Source organism: Leptonychotes weddellii, chromosome 6 (genome assembly GCF_054177405.1).
Source record: "Leptonychotes weddellii isolate Sample4059 chromosome 6, ASM5417740v2, whole genome shotgun sequence".
NCBI classification, from domain to species: Eukaryota; Metazoa; Chordata; class Mammalia; order Carnivora; family Phocidae; genus Leptonychotes; species Leptonychotes weddellii.
The window spans coordinates 62,159,170-62,179,550 of NC_138374.1; the positions used below are offsets into that span (position 1 = coordinate 62,159,170).

The following is a 20,381-nucleotide window of genomic DNA, read 5'->3' on the forward strand; positions in this document are numbered from 1 at the left end:
GGGTGGCTCAGTTGGTTAAGCGACTGCCTTCGGCTCAGGTCATGATCCTGGAGTCCCTGGATCGAGTCCCGCATCGGGCTCCCTGCTCGGCAGGGAGTCTGCTTCTCCCTCTGACCCTCCCGACCCTCCCCCCTCTCATGTGCTCTCTCTCTCAGTCTCTCCCTCTCAAATAAATAAATAAAATCTTTAAAAAAAAAAAAAAGAATAATTTTGGAGGTTATGGTTATTATCTCCAGGAGCCAGGAAATAAAATAACTTGTTAGCAAGCCTCAAAGGGGATTAGAACATGGGTATCTTCAACTCTAAAGACCACATTTCTTCACTGTAGTCTACTGCACAGCCACATCGACAATCTATCAATAATGGTCAGCACCACAAGAACACAGTTAAATAAAGATAAGGGTGGCTCAGTCGTTAAGCGTCTGCCTTTGGCTCAGGTATGATCCCAGGGTCCTGGGATCGAGCCCTACATCGGGCTCCATGCTCCGCAGGAAGCCTGCTTCTCCCTCTCCCACACCCCCTGCTTGTGTTCCCTCTCTCGCTATTTCACTGTCAAATAAATAAGTAAAATCTTAAAAAAATAAAAAAAGATAAGGGATATAAGGCCAACAATGTTAGGCTGCATTACATGTCTCCCTTGCAACTCTTCGACGTTTGTTCAAGCCTTTTATCTTAACCAGATTTTAATGCAGCCATCAATCAGAAAAGGTTCACTACTTCCACTGAAGAGTCCCACAATTACACTTTGCGGTGAGAAACAAATCCATGAGTGGAACCATGCAGATCAGCTCCAGCACGGAAAGTAAACGTATGGACGTCCAAGAATTTCCAGCATCCACATCTTATGGGAGATAGCACGGTAAAGAGGAAAGTGAACTAAGCTAGTTTTCGTTTTTTTTTCTTTTAAACTGCATTTGTGTCCCATGTCTTCCAGCTGATGGTGGGGAGACTGTGAGCAAATTGCTTTACCTCCTTTGATCTCATTTTCCTATTTAAAGTAAAGTTAATACTGCAAAGATTAAATGAGAGCATTGTTTCAAGGCCTGCACCAAGAAAATGCTCAGTCGGGGCTGATTTCCTTTACCTTCTCATATGATCCTAAAAGCAATGTATTCTTGCAGTACTTTAGCTACACATAAGTCCTTATTTTTGTCATGACTATCAACTTGAAATTTCATAATTAAAAGGAAAAATTACCTGAAGCATTGTCGAAAAATGTCTTATCGCTTCATCATAGAGTCCACTGCCAATCAACACATAAGCAATAGCTATGAAACAAAATACATAAATATTACAGGAAAGAATGAAGGATCTCTGAGCAGAATCAGTAACTAAATTCTTTGCTGAGTCCTAACAGGCAGCTCCAAGGACCAGAAGCAATTAAAGAAAACTTGGAAGTTAGTAAGATGTACTTGAATTCTTCCACCACTCGGCACCTGCTATCAGTCTTCCAGTGCTCTCAAGATTTAAATTATTAAAGCCATCTATAAAACATCACCTACAAGAAGTAATTATCTTTTTCTAGGCCCATCACTCACTTTCAAATACAAATAACCTTTATGATGTTTCCTATCAATACATCAGAAGAGCTAGTAATGAGCCTGAATAAAGCCCACATAACATGGCAATGTGATTTTACTGTGAAAGTTATGAGAAATACCCAAATAGCATCACAGAGCTCAATCCCTGGGGGGTGCTGAACTTAACTGCCAGTTACCAAGTAAGAACAATGCAAGCAGAGGCTCAAATTAATACATATTAAGAGAATGTTTAATTCACACCAGCGCAACGCAACAGTGGTCTTTTCCCTACCTCTTCTGTTCAGAATACAGTCAAAACACTTCCCAATATATACACTAAAGATGAATACATAGTTTCTAATCAAATTGTGTCAGTAATTGGTATTTTGTAATAAGAGCCATGACAACCTCTTAATACACGGCAATATGTGGACTGAATTTTTTCACCTGTCCAAAATGCAATAAATTATTGATAGTCTAGATTGCATTTCATCTATATTACATTATTACATTATTGATAGTCTAGATTACATTTCATCTATAAAATTTGCCCTAACTCCCTAAATCCCCAAATATCCCTGAAAAAATTGTATTCCTCACTCAACACGATACTATTTTTATCACATTTCTTCGCAAGAAAGCTTTATCGCAATGCTCCAATCCTAGAACCTAAGAGGTGTTCAAGGAGACAGACAACTAAAACTTTTACTGGCGTGAAGAGCTGAAATTTGCTGAGAGTTAAAAGTAGTAAAAACATTCAATGCAGAAAGAGACTTAGAGTGTCCCCGTAACTAACCTGAGAAAAGTAAACTTCAAGAGCACTGAACGTCGTAATAAGACAACAGCTTTGGGGGCATTCTTCAAGATAAAGAGGGCTGTTTTTGTCGTAATTTCTTTGAAAAGATAAATTAAGGTCAACCTCAAATTTGAAATAATAAGAAGGGATACCATTCAGATGCATCAGATAACAAGATAAGCAGAGACACCTTTGGTGGGGGGCCAGGAATATTAGCAGTAAAAATAACAGTGACAGGTATGTGCGTGGCACTCTGTACATTTCCACGTACTAACTCATTTACTCCTCGATCACGATGAGACAGGTACAGTTATTATCCCCATTCAAAGACAAAGAGATGAAGCATAGTGCAGTTGAACAAACTGTCCGAAGACAATGTGGGGTGAGACAAAGAACCCAGGCTGCCTGCTCTGGGACCCACCCTAACACACTCCCCTGAAATAAATCAAGGCTGTACCGAAACTGCTGTGTACTGGGCTGGACTGCAAAAATGGTTTGAATTTCTGGATGATTACATGAACAGGGATGGAAATGTAAATGCGTCCTTCTCTGAAGGCAGGAAGATGGCGATATATCAGAAAGCCAAGATCTGGGCTCAGGTTCTGGCTCTGCCACCCACCAGCGGTGTGATCAGCCACTTCTCACTACTTCTGGGTCTTGCTTAACAAGCCTGTAGAACATCTTCTAACATTCCTTTCAGATCTAATGTTTTAGAATTTCCTCTCTCTCTCCCCATAACCAGTAAATATCTATTGAATGAACAAATGAATAAGTGACCCATAAAAACGAATACAGTTTTAGGGGATAAATATTATTGTACTTAGGAACATGTTTAAATTGTTCTCCATGGCTAGGCTGTTGAACTCCACTTAAATAAAATCAAATGCAGCTTTCAAATCTTTCTATCTAAAAGTAAACACTTTTTCGAGAAAAACCCAAAAGTATCCATTAAAAAAAAAAATCCAAATCTTGCAAAACTATAAATAACTATTAGGATCTAAATTTTGTTGTGGCAGTCCAAAGACATAGAGAAAACACTGAATTCCCACAGAAATCATTACTATCCAGCAATTCCACATCTTCTGGCAACGCCTGCATTGACAGAAGCTGCTCTTCCAAGGAAAAAATATCGTGATGTGAAGAATCCTAAGCCAGTTCAGGGCCTAGAGGTCTAGTAGGATTAGTCTCAGAGCACAGAATAGGCCTGGCACATCCTGGGCCCTTAATTCCTGACTTAATAAATGAATATGGGGCTGACCAGAACCCAAGGACCTCAGAAAAGACCAAATCTGATTTCTTAACAGGTAATTAATTCTCAAAGCCTACTCAAAGAATATCACCAAAAAGTGATTAATACTTTCAAAATAGTCAGCTCTTAATTAGCTGCACTAACAGAGCAAAGGAGCCAATACAAGAAGTGCTCAGTTTTTTGTTTTTTGTTTTTTTAAGTAATCTCTAGGCCCAGTGTGGGGCTTGAACTCATGACCCCAAGATCAGGAGTCGCGAGATCTACCAACTAAGTCAGCCAGGCGCCCCGAGGTATTCCATCTTAATATAAAATGCACATGGCCACAGAAAGGATAAAATAATTATATATAAATTAGATAGAAAAGAATTTCCGAAGGCACTTCAGGCCACCAGGCACCAGGCAAGAGCATATGCTTCTGTGAAGTCTGTCCAGCTGCCCTGTTCAGGCCTGCACTCAATTTTGTTTCCATTCCTTCAACAGCAAGCTGACTCGACAATGAGCGTATCAGACCCTGGCGGAACCAGCCTATTTGAAAACAGGCCCCCAACAAGCCAAACTGCAGGACCCCTCTGCAGATCTGAATGAACTCAACCTTTCCACACCCACATTCTTAGACCCAACAAGAACTGACGGGCCTCACGGTAAAATTAACTTATATACCTAGCTATTACATTACACAGAAGATTACAGTAGGTGTGAGTGAGTCTCCTCTGCTTTCACTTTTGTGTTGTTCCTATTCAATGACAGCACAAATTACCTTTAATGAATGATAAGCACTCTGAAGGACTCGTTACCATAATTGTTAATTTCCAGAGAAACAGAGGTTCTTACAGATCATTCTCTCCAGACCTTGTATTTTCTCTATTTCATATTATATTGACATGTAACGCACAGACCCGCACAAGGGTTGAATGCCCCACCCAAGATCACACCACTCATATCGGCAGAGCCAGTGTCTGCGTTCTCTCTCCCTCACCACCCTGCCTACCTGCTCGGCACTGAATCATAAAGTCTAGGCAAATGCCCCAGGAATACCCCCTCCCCCAGATTCAAACCTCACCTAGCTCTTCATTTGTGCTGTCGTTATCCGTAGCAAACGGGAATCTCTTTTGTTCTGCAATAGACTTGGCCTGGCTCTGAAACAGAAACAAACATACATTTTAGCTTATCACAAGTGAAGACAAAGCTTATAATGAAGACCTGTATTTTAAAAAAATTTAAAGCTCCATTTGATTTATATGGACGAAAATATTCACTTTAATAAATACCAATTGTGTACCTCACACACATGGTTTGTGGTGTGACTGATTTGTCTCCTCCCCTATCATTAGTGGATCTGTTTCTTTCTTTTTTTGATTTATTCATTTATCTGAGAGAGGGAAAAAGAGAGCACGAGTTGGGGGAAGTGTGGCAGAGGGGGGGTGGACAGAGAAACTTAAGCAGACTGTGCTGAGTGCAGAGCCCGAAACAGGGCTCAATCCTATGACCCTGAGATCCTGACCTGAGCTGAAACCAAGAGTCAGGAGCTTAACCGACTAAGAAACCCAGGTGCCCCAGTGGTTCTGTTTCTAAGAACAAGTTTCTTTTCACTTCCATAGGGATTCATCCTGCTGGCTGCTTCAGGCTCCCTCCATGTTTTCAGAAACTATTCAATGACCTCGATCATGTTGCGAAGATCACATTCTAGCCATCAGTCCTCCAATGAGGCTGGATGACAGAATGTTGTTTTTCAAACTAAAAATATTTTAGAAATAAGAGCTACAAGTTGTACAGAGATGATGCCACCAAAGGACCAACAAAATCTGACCAAGAAACAAGCCATTCTAGTGAAAAAAGCACAGCAGATGATGAACATCTCCCTCCTACTGAAGGCAGTAGATCTGCCTACGAAGAAATTATACAGACATATGCACATTTGGCAGGAAAGCTAAAACAAGAGTGGAAACCAGGGGAAAACGAAGTAAATAAGTTAGCTTAGTAACTGCAGTAATTTTATAGGCAGTACCGGTCTACTGTATGTAATGACGGCTCTGTAGTGTTTTGGAGACAAATCATATCTGATACCACAGCTGTGACTTCACCAGAAGATTCAGCTGTTGATGCTAACTTGTGATACGCTTAGTTACAGGGTACAATTAAAGTGATTACTTCACACCAGATTCTCCTAAGACATGACTAAAACTTGTACATACCCAGAGACAGCAAAAACTAAGACAGTGAGAGACTAAAGATTTGTGGTTTTTGGCAAAACCACAGGATTAGAACCCAGTGACATCCCAATTAACTGAGTTCCTTTTTTTAAAAATGCATAGTACAGACGCCTAAAGGCATATATATAGGCCAAATAATTTTACATGTGACACTCTTCCAACTACTATATGTGCTATTCAGCTAACAATTGGTGTTCATTAGCAGTAATGAACTGTGGCCCCTTGGGCTTCACGGACTCAAATAACAGTAACAAGGCATTTCCACTTATACTCCCTATACTTTCAAAATCTAGATTGATGTTCAGATACAGCACAGTATTTAGTTTGCCTATAAAACAGGTCAAGATGAAATCAGAGAGGGAGGTAAACCATAAGAGACTCTTAACTGTAGGTAACAAACTGAGGGTTGCTGGAGGGAAGGGGGGTGGGAGGGATGGGGTAACTGGGCACATGATGAACTATATGCAACTGATGAATCACTAAACTCTACCTCTGAAACTAATAATATACTATATGTTAATTAATTGAATTTAAATTTAAAAATAAATAAATAAAGCAGGTCAAGAATAAGCTACCTCTGGGGTTAGAACACAAGTTAAAGGCTATAGGCCAGAAGGGCAGCCCATGTTGAGATGAACGCTCAACTTCATTCCATTCAGGACTCCAGACAAAAGGAAACATCTGAAAATTCTACTACTATGGGAATGTTTAACACTCAATTTCTTCCAGTAAAACCCTGATGACTAGAGAGAAACTCTATCAGCTCCTTCTCATTTTGCTCCATAGCTGGAGCTTCCACACAGATATGGGAAGTCTTGGCGGGATCCTCGAGAGACAGCTTTAAGAAGCAGCAGATTTAACAATATGTGAAGACCTCACAGTATGGACATCCGGGTATGACCAGACACGAGACTTTCCTCTTTATCAGATGGTCACAGATCAACACACAGATGCAAAAGATTTATCTGCTTAATAAATTGCTTAGGGCCCAGAAAGGGAGTCTATGAATAATGCTTTTAGTGCTTAAAAAATCCAGTATGCAGTGAGAGTCTCCCATTTGCCAAACCTTTGTGCAGAAAGATATGGGAAAAGAATACAAATGAAATCCCATAAAAAGAAATCATTTACCAAACAACATCAAGAGTATACTGAAGACCATATCTGAGCTAAGTGTTTTTATTTTATTAAAAATAAAACCTGAAAGAAGTGAGAAGGAAAGTATAGTATGAACAAATTAATTTCCTGATCAGAAAGAATCTTTCCCACTTCTAATACCACATCTATCGATATCCTCTGTGGACAGCAGTGAGAAGCTCTGATCAAGGAAGTTTACGCACACAGCCCCACTTCTCTGGTCTACTAACTCCAACCCATCCGTCAGGTCCCTGCTTACGTTTCAATTCCTGAAAGCTGTTCTACCTGCTCCCCTTAATTTAACGGAGATTATGTTGACCTTTTGCTATACTTCTACATTTATTTGTATAATTACCGGGTTAGTGACTAGGAGTCACAAGCGTAGGGACTGAGGCTAGCTGGCTCACTGTGGTATTCCCAGTACTTACTTAGCACAACGCCTGGCACATAATAGGTGCAAAATAAATATCTGGAGAATTAATGAAGAAATGAATAGTCGGACTCCCATATTTTCAACCTAGGGAAAATGAAAGGCCAAGATTGATGAGCTTTCTCCCATAGGTTACTAGCTAGTGCCACCTTAAACTAGAAATGCAACACGTAGAAAATATTTGAATTCCTGTCCCTAATAATTCTAAGAATCTAATCGCCTATCCAAGGTGGGGATCACCCAATTTCTCCTGAAATGTTTTTAGTGATGGCCAACTCACTACTTTACAAGATAGCCCATTCTGGTTTGAGACCAGTCTAATTCAAGTTTTTCCATATATCAGGTTGATTGCTATACAGTGAAATTAGGTAAAATCTGTTGATCATTTCCTAGTTTGCAATTTCTACCTATTTTTAGTAGTTCTTACATGCAAAGGCAAAGCTTTGTCGGGAGAAGAAAGACTATCCTAAAGGGAAATTTTAAACGAAAGAAGCAAACAATATCTACATGGATGTTAAAGGAAAAAGCCTGGAGAAAAAAAATATGTTAACCTTGGGCACTGAAAGAGCCACTCAGCTTCACAGAGGCTGTGAGACTGGAGGCGCGTATAAGATACATTACACCTTCAAATACATGAGGTTTCTAGAAATAAGGGTCAGCCATGATCTTCCCCTTTATTCACTGGAACTTAAAAAGTAAAATGGATGAGATCTAGAATGATCAACCATCCAATTCATAAGTCATAATAATTCAATGTGACTAAATACCAGATGACCTATCTTTATCTTATGCAAGTAGAACCAACTGGAATCAAAGCCTACTTGATAAACAGAGGTGACCTCCTTCTTTTGAAAGCAGTACCATCGTGGCTCTAGATTACAAAAACAGAAAGCATGTATGGAAGATGCATACCAGAATCTTTTCAGTGTTGAGGGAAAGCAATGAGTCACAGGGTGGTGGTCCTTTGGGCTCGCAGTCTGAGTCGTGGAAGTTCAGAAAGGATGACTCTGCAAAGTAAACATTCCTGGTTATTCTCCTCACCTTAAATTCATGGCTCTCAGGTGTCTAACTATGAATTATAATGTGAAAAATCCACAAAACCAAACTAAGGACAAAGCAAAAAGCACTAAAAGGGGCATCCTATCTTCCACTTTATAGCTGTGTAACATTCTGTGGTTTCCAAATATCCTCACAACCAGTCATTAACATAGTAGTTGTTAAGATAACTTTGTTAGACATCTCCTACCTGGCAGCATTTACCAGAGATTAAAAAAAAATCACAAACGGGAACCAAAGTCAAGCCAGGGAGATCTAATGTTAAAAGATAAGTACAGGGGCGCCGTGCGACTCTTGATCTCGGGCTTCTAGGTTCAAGCACCACGTTGGGTATAGAGATCACTTAAAAATAAAATCTTAAAAAAAAAAAAAAAGAAGGTATGTACTAAGGGTCTAGTATCCAGAATATATAAATATCTCCTGATTTCAACAAGAAAAAGACAACCAAATTAAAAAATGGGTAAAGGAGGGGCGCCTGGGTGGCTCAGATGGTTAAGCATCTGCCTTCGGCTTGGGTCATGATCTCTAGGTCCTGGGACTGAGCTCCCAGCTCAGAGGAGAGTCTGTTTCTTCAACTCCCTCTGCCTTTCCCTTTGTTTGTGCTCTCTCTCCCTCTCTCAAATGAATAAAAATCTTTTTTAAAAAATGGGCAAAGGACTGGAATAGGCAATTCTCCAAAGAAGATCCACAAACGGCCACTGAGTACATGAAAAGATGTTCTACATCATTGTTAATTAGGGACTGCAAATCAAACCATAATGAGATACCACTTCATTACCACAAGGATGGCTATATTTTTTTCAAAAATGGGAAATCACAAGTGTTGGCAAGGATGTCGAGAAATTAGAGCCCCTTGTGCACGGCTGATGAGGATACAAAGAGGTGTGGCCGCTGTGGAAATCAGTTTACTGGCTCATCAGAAAGTTGAACATAGAATTACCATACAGTCCCACTATTCCATTCCCGCGTATATACCCAGAGAACTAAAAACAGGGACTCAAACAAGGACGTGTATATGCATCGTCATAGAAGCACCATCTACAATAACCAAACAGTAGAAAGAGCTCAACAGATGATAGATACATCATGGCATATACATACAGTAGAATATAATTCAGCCTTAAAAAAGGTAGTACTACAATCATCATGAATTAGTATAACCCTTTACTCCTATAATAATAAACCTACATTTATACTTTAGCTCACTAACAGAATTTCAAAATTGAGAGACTTCACTCTAAGCAACATCTAAAATGCTTGCCTATATTTGGAAATATTCAAAGGTGTGGCATATATATATCATATGTCTTATCACTGTTTACACCTTTTGGCCTAAGATAGAGAGGAAAATGTCTATTTTCTAGTTATCTCAGGGCCACTTATTAAATTATCAATTTGAACACCACCTTTACATTACAGTCACCGGGGTCCATTTCTAGACATTTTTTTTTTTAAGGAATCTTTGAGATTATTTACACCCAATGACAATAGCTCTGACAGATGACTGTCCCATCCACATGGACACTGGTATTTTAAAAATGACAGGAGTAACTCATGTTCATTCTAGAAAATATAGAAAAATCATAAAACATAAATAAAAGTCATTTAGAATACTACCACACATTGAGAACCAATGTGAAAATTTTGGTGTAATTAATGTAATTAAGAGCTCAGTATTGACAATGCTGATATCAGACGGCTTGGGTTTGAATTCCTGTTGTCTGCCACTACTTACTAGCTCTTGGCCACTGACTTAGCCTCATCAATCTTTGGTTTCTTCATTTATAAAACAGGGTCAATGAGAGTATCTACTTCATGGGCGTGCTTGATTTAAACAAGACAATTTAAACAAGGAGAGAGAGAAGTAAAGTATTTGGTACTGTTTCTGGCATAGAGAAGGAGCTTAAAGATGTTTGCTACTATTGTTATCATTAGGTTGTAAGAATGGAAGGAGATACACTGTTTTGTAATCTGCCCTTTTAATGTAACAATATAAACACTTCCCCATATGACTAAATTTTCCTCTGCATTATTTAAATTCAAACTTAGTGAGATTAGGTAAGATTTTTAATATCTTTAAAATTTTAATTCTCTACAATAAACCTGTATTTTGCTGTTGTTTCTAGACTAATCCCTTATAATGATCTGCTTATTCTGACTTTAATAATATCACATTATTTCAATACTGTACCCTTATAATAAATGCATACATTTTAATGTGAAGCAAAGTCTCATCATTTTTTTTTTTCAGAAGTTTCTTGGCTATTTGGATCAACATACTTCAGATAAACTTCATTTTGTTAAGGTCACAAAACAAAAAAGTCCCTCTATGACTTTTTGGGTTTTTTTAAGTAGCCTCCACGCCCAGCGTGGAGCCCAGCGTGGAGCCCAACGTGGGGCTTGAATTCACAATTCTGAGATCAAGACCTGAGCTGAGATCAAGAGTCAGCCGCTTAACCAACTGAGCCACCCAGGGGCCCCCACTCTATGATTTTTATTAGAATTGTTAAAACTGTAGATTAATGAGTGGAGGAGTACTTCTTTACAAAATTTAATCTATTTATTCAACTTTTATTAACCTATGCAAAACTTTACAATTTTTCTATATAATTTACACATTCAGATTTGTTGTGATTAAAAAGAAAATTGGTGGATGACCACTGATTCAGTACGTATTTGTTGAGCATCTACTACGCTCCATTCACTGCTCAGTGGTCTTCAACACCAAAAATGACCCCTGTCCTTCTATATGAAGATTATAGTTCAGGGACGCCTGGGTGACTAGTCAATTAAGCACCTGCCTTCAGCTCAGGTTATGATCCCAGGGCCCTCAGATCAAGTCCTGCATTGGGCTGCTTGCTCAACAGGGAGCCTGCTTCTCCCTCTGCCTGCCGCTCCCCCTGCTTGTGCTCTCTCTCGCTCTCTCTCTCTCACAAATGAAAATAAAATCTTAAGAAAAAATATGTTTTGTTTTGTTTTTTTTAAAGATTTTATTTATTTATTTGAGAGAGAGAGAACACATGAGAGGGGATAGGGTCAGAGGACGAAGCAGACTCCCTGCCGAGCAGGGAGCCCGATGCGGGACTCGATCCCGGGACTCCAGGATCATGACCTGAGCCAAAGGCAGTCGCTTAACCAACTGAGCCACCCAGGCGCCCCAAGAAAAAATATGTTTTAAAAAAAGATTATAGTTCAGTGAGGGAAACCAACAGTAATCAAAATCACACAGAAATGTCTAGTCACAGCAGCTTAAAGAACTTATGACTAGAGCATAGTCAGGAGAAACAGTACTCAGGGACAGTTTCCTGAGGACGTGAATAACAGCATCAGAGCATACTGACAGAGTTCACAGGGTAGAGGCACACTTCTGATCCCCATTTTAAAAACAAGGAAACTGGGCGCCTGGGTGGCTCAGTTGGTTGGGCAGCTGCCTTCGGCTCAGGTCATGATCCTGGAGTCCCTGGATGGAGTCCCGCATCGGGCTCCCTGCTCGGCAGGGAGTCTGCTTCTCCCTCTGACCCTCCCCCCTCTCATGTACTTGCTCTCTCTCATTCTCTCTCTCTCAAATAAATAAAATCTTTAAAAAAAAAATAAAAAAATAAAAACAAGGAAACTGAGGCAAAGAGGCTAAGTAATCTGCCCATGGCTACCCTCTAGCAAAGCAGTGGAGGTGGGGGTTGAGCCCAGGCAGTCTGGTTCTGGATCTGTGCTGGAGAGAGTGAAGGGAGACCTGAGGGAAGTTTCAGATTTAAAAGGGGAAGGTCCATGGGCAGCTGGTAGGACAGGCAGAGTGGTCCAGACAGAAAGACAGCATATTGTAAATCTTCTGTCTTAACTGGCTAGAGCTCAATATTTTATCTACCCACATTACTGAATTCCTAATAGCTCTATTAATGCTTCCATTTATTCAGGGGATAATTGTATCATCTACATGTAATTATCAAGGTCTTTTTAATATTTATACTCATTCAGCATCTTATTTTACTAGATAAAACCTCCAAAAAAGTGCTCAATACTAGTACTCCTGCTTATTCCTGACATTAATACTTCATTGAATGATCCAGAATTTCCTCAAGTTTTGACGATAAGATTTTTCATTTAACATTTATAAGCATCCAGTGGGAAGATGCTCTATATGGCTATGGGTTAACATTGATGTATGTTACCATATAAAGGAAGGATTCTCCTATTCTTTGTTTTACCAAAAATTTTAAATCAGGAAAGCTGGCTGAATTTTATCAAGTGTTTTTGGAAATTTCTTTATGATAATCATATGATTTTTCTCCTTTGACCTAATAAGGTAATTAATTCAATTTTTTTAAAAAGTTGAGCCATGTTTGTACTTCTAAAATAAATTCTAATTGGCCAAGGCACATCATTACTTTAACTGATTGCTGGCTTCAGCTTATTAATATTTTACTTAGGATTTTTATAACTATTTTATAGCTTTCTTCCCACCCCCACCCCCACAACTGTATTAAATTCTGGCATTAGTGTCTCTTGCTGGTTTGGTAGGATCTGTGAGAGAAAAACAGTTTGTTACAGCTATACCCAGAGTTGTCTGGAACAGAAGGTTAAATTTGTTCTTCAATCTAAAACTGTTTAGCTCACTATGGCTTTGATTATTTTACAATAACAACCCAACCACCTGTATTTAGATGGTATAGATTCCCATAGAATCAGGAAAACATTGTATTCCTCCTTGCTCAGATAACACAAGTTAAGATTTATTTTATTTTATATATTTTTAAAAGATTTTATTTGAAAGAGACACAGAGAAAGCACGAGTGGGGAGGAGGGTCAGAGGGAGAGGGAGAAGCAGACTCTTCGCTGAGCAGGGAGCCGGATGCGAGGCTCAACCCCAGGACCCCAGGATTATGACCTGAGCCGAAGGCAGACACTTCATCGACTGAGCCACCCAGGCATCCCGCAAGTAAAATTTAAAGATAATTACTACAGAAATATTCTCAAAACACAATACAGAATCTTATCTTTTTCTTCTAGATCATCTCTTAAACATTTATTGAATGATTCATATTTTTAATCTTATTAGCAGGGATTTCTCCACATTTGTGTCTTAATTCCCATGGCCTCTACAATTGTCCACACGGCCCCTCACTCCTAAAGTACATTTGCCTCTGCTCTTCTATATATGCGTTAGCCTTAGCAGGTTGATCTATTTTATTTTTTTTAAAGAACCAACTCTTGGATCTATTTATCAATTCTATTGTTGCTGTTTCTCATTCATTTATTCTGGCTTTGTTCTAGGCACTGCTTCCAACTTCCCTTCTTTCCTTTTCTTGTTGCTCAAGCTTAGTTTCCAGCTCATTTACTCCCTGTCTTCATCAATATGAAGAAGCCACCAAAGGCTTAAGCACAAGAAAGATTATGGACAGTTGTGTGAGGAGAGAAGAGCCCAGAAGACGAGAGGAGGGAGGCCAAGTGGGAGGCCACAGCCAGCTAAAAAATAGGAAAAGTCCAAACAAAGGCAGAGACCAATGGGTTGAAATGGAGGGTCAGACTCCAAAAAGGTAGAGGAATTAAAAAAGGGCTTCGAGAAAAATTAGGCATGAAAAGAGGACAAAGGCACTGGTTTCCAGTTTGTGTAGCAACACAAGGTACGGGGGCCATTAACTGAAATGGGAAGTTTAAGAGGAAGAATGGTTTCAGAGGGCAGTCAAGAGCCCAGTGCCTGGGAGATACTCAACTAGAAGCTGTCTCACATGTAGTTAGGAAATTCCAGGGAAAGATAAGAGCTACAGGTATGAATTTGATAATCATTAACTTAACAACGGATGAGTAAATAGGGGAAGGAGGTAGGATCTCAATGACAGCTCCAGAAGCTTAAGTTTGACAAGAAAAACAGAGCTGACCCTGGTGGGGGCAAGGTATTTAAGAGAAGGAGGGTAAATCAACTTGGTAATTTGCCTTTTTTTCTAAAGAACTATCTGAAGGGGCGCCTGGGTGGCTCAGACGGTTGAGCGTCTGCCTTCGGCTCGGGTCATGGTCCCGGAGTCCTTGGATCGAGTCCCGCATCGGGCTCCCTGCTCCTTGGGAGCCTGCTTCTCCCTCTCTCTCTCATGAATAAATAAATAAAATCTTAAAAAAAAAAAAAAAGAACTGTCTGAAGAACATTTCTTTGAATTGTTTTACATCTTTGCCATAAAACTATACAGAGTTATTACAATGATTCTCATTTTCCATTATACTCCCTTATCCCTAAAGTCAAATATTTGTTTCTTCTCACTTTTCTTGATGAGCCTTGCTAGATAATTGTCTAAACATTACCAGTATTTTCAAAGAACCAGCTCTTATACTGAAAGCTAATCAAATGTGAAGTCAGAGGAAGAGTGGTTAGCTTGGAGGCAAAGCTCCAGAGTTCAGGGCGTGGGCTGGGGAGCCAGACTGACCCCCATCAGATGCCTCACCGGCTGGCTGACTGCACAAGTCCTTTCGTATCTCTTAGCCTGTTTCCTCATTTGTAAAACAGGAACAACTACCACCACATACCCTCCCAGGGCTTTTGTGAGGAGATATAATGCCCACAATTCACAGGAAATGGTTGGGTTTGAACAGCGTGGGTCCTCTTACACGCAGATTTTTAAAATAAATACAGTATACTACTGTAAATGTATTTTTTCTTCCTTATGATTTTCTTGACTACAGTTCCTTTACCCTAGCTTATTTTATTCTAAGAATATAGTATATAATACATACACTAAATACGTGTCCATCAAACTACTTGTCACTAGTAAGGCTTCCGGTCAACAACAGGCTATTAGTAAAGTTTCTGTGGGGAGTCAGAAGTTGTACATGGATTTTTGATGGTCAGAAGATGTACATGGGTGGGGGAGGAAGGGTGCCCCAACCCCCACATTCTTCAAGGGTCCACTGTATACATATCTAGGCTAAAATTGTCGGAGGGTTTTGCTGTTCATTTCTTCTTCCTTCTTAGCAATTTTTTTTTATGTATGTGACACAGAAAGACACAGCGAGAGAGGGAACACAAGCAGGGGGAGTGGGAGAGGGAGAAGCAGGCGTCCTGCTGAGCAGGGAGCCCGATGTGGGGCTCGATCCCAGGACCCTGAGATCATGACCTGAGCCGAAGGCAGACGCTTAATGACTGAGCCACCCAGGCGCCCCCATTTCTTCTTCCTTCTTTCCTTAAGATTATTTTGGTTTTTACAGCACTTTACAGCTTTCAAAATGCTCTCACAACACTCTTTCCTTTGGTCCTCCAACCTCTGGGGTAGGTAAAACACACCTTAGGCTCATCACACACATGGGGAAATGAGCTCAGTGTTAATGGATGTGTTTAAGGTCACAAGATGAAGAAATTGCAAAGGCGAGGCTGGCCACATCGTGCTCTAGGACACCACATCAACAGAGGTGGCATAGTCCACTCGTCACCACCCATTCTGCCAGTGCTGGGTCGTAATAATAGATGGTTTAGGTAGAGCAATGCCACCAAACTTCTTTCCTGCCCTTCCAAACCCCACAGACAGCTGATTTTAAGATTGGTTTTGGTGGAGGCACAAGGAGCTGACTGCAGTAGGTTCAAGAAAAAATGGAGACGTGGAGACTGCACAGAAACATCTCCTTTGAGGAATTCTGCTATAAAGGAAGCAGAGAGAAGAGAGGCGGCTGGAAGGATGTGTGGTCCTGTCTTTGTTCCCTGTTTTTTCTAGACAGGAGCTATTATAGCCATTTGTATGCTGATGGAAGACAAGAGGGAATGAGATGTCACGCACAAGAAGAGGGCTACACTCAAGGAGGCTCCAACAAGTCCACACCCAGACAGGACCAGAGGCAAAAGATGAGCCTAGAGCCTTTGGCAAGCTGTAGCTATGATGCTGGGGAAGTTCTCTTCTGATTGCTTCCTTCTCAATCAAATCAAATGACCTCCTCGTGAGGCAAGGAGACGTGGCTTTGGAAGTTGCAGGTATTTGTCATACATTCACATTTGCAGGTGAAACTGACTGAAAGCTTGTAAACAGCAAACCCAGAGCCAATTCCTGAAGGAAGACGTTTTATAAGGAACTCAACAGCTGCTGGGCTGCACTCACCACTTGACCACCTTGCTCTAGTTATAGAAGTGTGCCAAGTTCACCTGAAAACAAGGATGACTGGGCTTTTCCCATGGATAGGCTAGAACTTGGAAGTCAGGCAATTCTAGTCCGAGGCGTAGGGTGACCCGGGAAGAGCCATAAGCATTCCTGTGGCTAGAGGAGCTACCAGAAGGCCAAGCAGCTGCAAGGCAGCATCAATTACACTGCCTTTTGCTGTTATCAATTTCTGCATTTGTAAGACAACCACTGTTGAGGACCTTGTACATCACATTGGTTGATGGTCCCAAATGGTAAGTTTCTTTTAGAAGTAATAACAGGAAAAGCAGGAGGAGGAAAAGTTCTCCTCCTCTGAATTCATATGCTTCTTTTGCTCTAACAAAATATTATTCATCTGTACCTGAGATGTGTAAGTTATCATAAAACAACTTGAAAATAGAGGCTGCCCACTGGGAATTAGATTATAAGGTCAACATATAATTAATCCATTAGAACAAAGATCTGCAAAGGGCATCTAAAAGAGACAGAATGGCTTTATAACCAAGCATGAGTATAATCTGATCAAAGCTGTACTGACCCACACAAAAGTATTAACACATGTACAGAATGTATACAACCAGAAGAAAAGGAGCTGGTCAGCTGCACAGAATGGAAAGGGAGGCAGGGAAGCAAATGATGTGGCATCAATCCAAGAAGAGAACCGGGTGGGGGGCGCTGGAGCCAGCAAAGTGAGCAGCCAGCCTTAGCCACAAAGGCTACTCACTTAGCCTGGGGTTGTAGCATGGATTGAAGACACAGCAGATGCTTCAAGTGACACATACTTTTAAGAGCTGAAGACTTTTTCATAAACCCACACATGCTGTCAAATACCATCAACTCTACTGGGAAAGCTGAAGCAAATCTAGGCAATGATGTGAAAACCTTAGTGAAAAGGGAACAGTCACTTTGAAGATTTTATTTATTTGAGAGAGAGAGAGAGTGTGAGAGAGAGCACCTGCCCACAAGCAGGGGGGTGGGCGGTGTTGCGGCAGAGGGAGAGAGACAAGCAGACTCCCCGCTGAGCGGGGAGCCCAACGTGGAGCTCGATCTGGATCTCGTACCCTGGGATCATGACCTGAACCGAAAGCAGGTGCTTAGCTGACTGAGCCACCCAGGCACCCCCAGAGTCACTGTGAACACCCCAAACACAGGCAGGAAAAGGTCACAAGAGGACTCAACTGCTCTTCCGTGCAGAAGAGGCAGACCGTCTGGCGCAGGATTTCTGAGTGTCTACGTACAAAACACCAGCACCTGAGTGGTGCACATCCACTGTGCTGATACCTGAACCAGAAATAAAGTCATACCAAGTTATCTCCAAATCAAACTAGGGGAATGTGGAATGAGACTTTATCAGCAAGCTTAAAAACAACTATCAGTTATGTATTTGGGATTCCTTCTAGTTACACAGGTTGTTCAGTTTGTGAAAAGTCATGAAGTAAACACCAGTGACACATTTGTCCGCATGTATGTCACATTTCAATAAAAAGTAAAAACTTTAAAAAAAGGTTAACAGAGGAAAATGTTAGCATTAATGCAGAGTGAAAAGTATTAAAATTCTGCTACTTCAATAAATTTTGCATTTATTCTATCTGCAAGATAACAAGCCCAAACAAAAAGATAAGATGACCTCTTTAAAACACCACATTGTGAAAAGGGGAAGCTTCAGAAGTCAGTCAGTTGGCCAAGTATTTAGGGAGTGCAGTGAAGCCAAGCCATGCCTACGTGCTATAGAACTTCTTGAAAAGTCTGTATACACAAAGTGCTCTGCCACTTCCTGTATGCCTAGGCCACATAGGTTAGGTTCTAAAACCCAGGCCACATATCTTTTGCCCTCATCCAGAGCAGGGGAGAAAACGAACCCTCAGTAACCAAAGCTGAACATGTCTACCAGTGTACAGACTTTTAAAAGGTAAATGTAATTCTTAGTAACAATAGATCTATTTGAGAAAGCTAATGAGTACGCAAATACCACAGCTATCATCTTCACAGGGGTTCATGCTACGAAAAGCAACTCCTAAAGCAGAAACTTTCTGAAAGATGCTGTTCAGGTAGCAAAAGAGGCAAGCATCCTCCAGACAATACCACAGTGCCCAGGGCTGGGGGATATAAATCTCTTTACCGCTCTATGCCTTGGTCTCTGCACTCAAAATAAGCTGGTTACCCTACACTGGCAAATTTACTTGTGTATACCTTAAAAAAAGATTGGGAGAGATTTGCTACAAAACTATATATGATAACACACAAAGAAAATCAGGGCCAAGAGGAAAAGGATCAAGCAAATATAACAGTAAGGGTTACCACAGTTACCACGACTGAGCATAAAATTTGGTCCTTAACTTCCCCATAGCTAGAACAAAACAGGAAAGGGCTCTCATTGTAAAGTGTCCCTCTGTTGATTCCCTGCCACCTCTAAGGCATAGCAATGATTTAAGTGCTGTGAGCAATAAGACCGATGTCATCTATCTAAATAACTGATTCCTCTGTTAAGAAAGATATATGAACAATCTTTAAGTCTTAGTGACTGTCAAACACAGTTAGGTTTATAGCTACTTCCTTATTTTTCTGGCAGCTAACACCTCCCAAATCAGACGCAAATGTTCTTTTCTTCACAAAGAACTGTGGGAAAATAAGCTCAAATCTTGCATTATTAATTTCAATAAACTAAAGAAAATTACTTCAGGTTGTAAATTAATCATTGAACTTGACTGAAGCATTAAGCATAGGTAGGGCTAACGTGGCCAGCTAGATGAAGGTGGCCATTTCAAAAACACCATAAAGACATCAAGTACAAGGACTACCTCACTTTGGAGCAGACAAAAGTCTCAAGAAGGCAGTAAAAAGGAAAAAAATCACAAAGTCACTGTTCCTGTAAATATTATATTTTCAAAAAAGGAAAATAAAAGTATTTTCCAAACAATTACAAGAAGTACACACATTTGAACTATCAAAATACATCTTAGTCTGTAAGAACATGTAGATATATCTAATACAGGATGAATGCCACCTTTGAATGAGATGCAGTTTAGCTTTAGCAGGAAGAGCAGAGGAGAAAGAGATGAAGTCTTCAATCGACAGACATGTTTCAGCTTATCTGGACCGTAACTTACCAGATCTACAACACTGGGGTATCAAATTAAGACATCTCTAAGATCTCGGGCGCCTGGGTGGCTCAGTTGGTTAAGCGACTGCCTTCGGCTCAGGTCATGATCCTGGGAGTCCCGGGATCGAGTCCCGCATCGGGATCCCTGCTCGGCAGGGAGTCTGCTTCTCCCTCTGACCTTCCCCCCTCTCATGTGCTCTCTCTCTCTCACTCTCTCAAATAAATGAATAAATAAAATCTTAAAAAAAAAAAAAAAGACATCTCTAAGATCTCTTCAAAGCTCACTCTGTCCAGGGCTCTGTTCATGCCACCTTACCAGAGGCCTTCCCTGGCCCCCTCGCAAAGTAGCACAGTACTTTTTATTCTTCAAGGCACTTATCAGTGGGCCTACTACACATTGATCTCTTCCCCGACCAGAATGCAGGCTCCACACGGGGAAGCTAGCCAGCTGTGCTGTATCCCAGGGTCCAGAACACTGAGTAGCAAGTAGTAGGCACACAGATAGCTTTCCTGTGAAAGAACAGATCCATTCTACAGATCCAGTGCTAGTCTTCGGGGCGCCTGAGTGGCTCAGTCATTAAGCGTCTGCCTTTGGCTCAGGTCATGATCCCAGGGTCCTGGGATCGAGCCCCGCATCGGGCTCCCTGCTCCTTGGGAAGCCTGCTTCTCCCTCTCCCACTCCCCCTGCTTGTGTTCCCTCTCTTACTGTGTCTCTCTCTCAAATAAATAAACAAAATCTTAAAAAGAAAAAAAAATTCATTCTAGCGCTATAGTTCAAAAT

At 40.7% G+C, this 20,381-nt stretch overlaps 1 protein-coding gene across 1 annotated transcript in view; it reads right to left on the reverse strand.

Annotated features, from left to right (window-relative positions):
* The window catches only part of TTC13 (tetratricopeptide repeat domain 13), a 74,624-nt gene that overhangs the window by 50,300 nt on the left and 3,943 nt on the right, over window positions 1-20,381 (reverse strand). The window contains exons 2-4 of the mRNA XM_081823163.1: window positions 8,252-8,346; window positions 4,626-4,701; window positions 1,198-1,268 (exon numbers count right to left, since the gene is read on the reverse strand). Coding sequence (XP_081679289.1) covers window positions 1,198-1,268; window positions 4,626-4,701; window positions 8,252-8,346 — 242 coding nt within the window. The remainder of the gene's footprint in view (window positions 1-1,197; window positions 1,269-4,625; window positions 4,702-8,251; window positions 8,347-20,381) is intronic.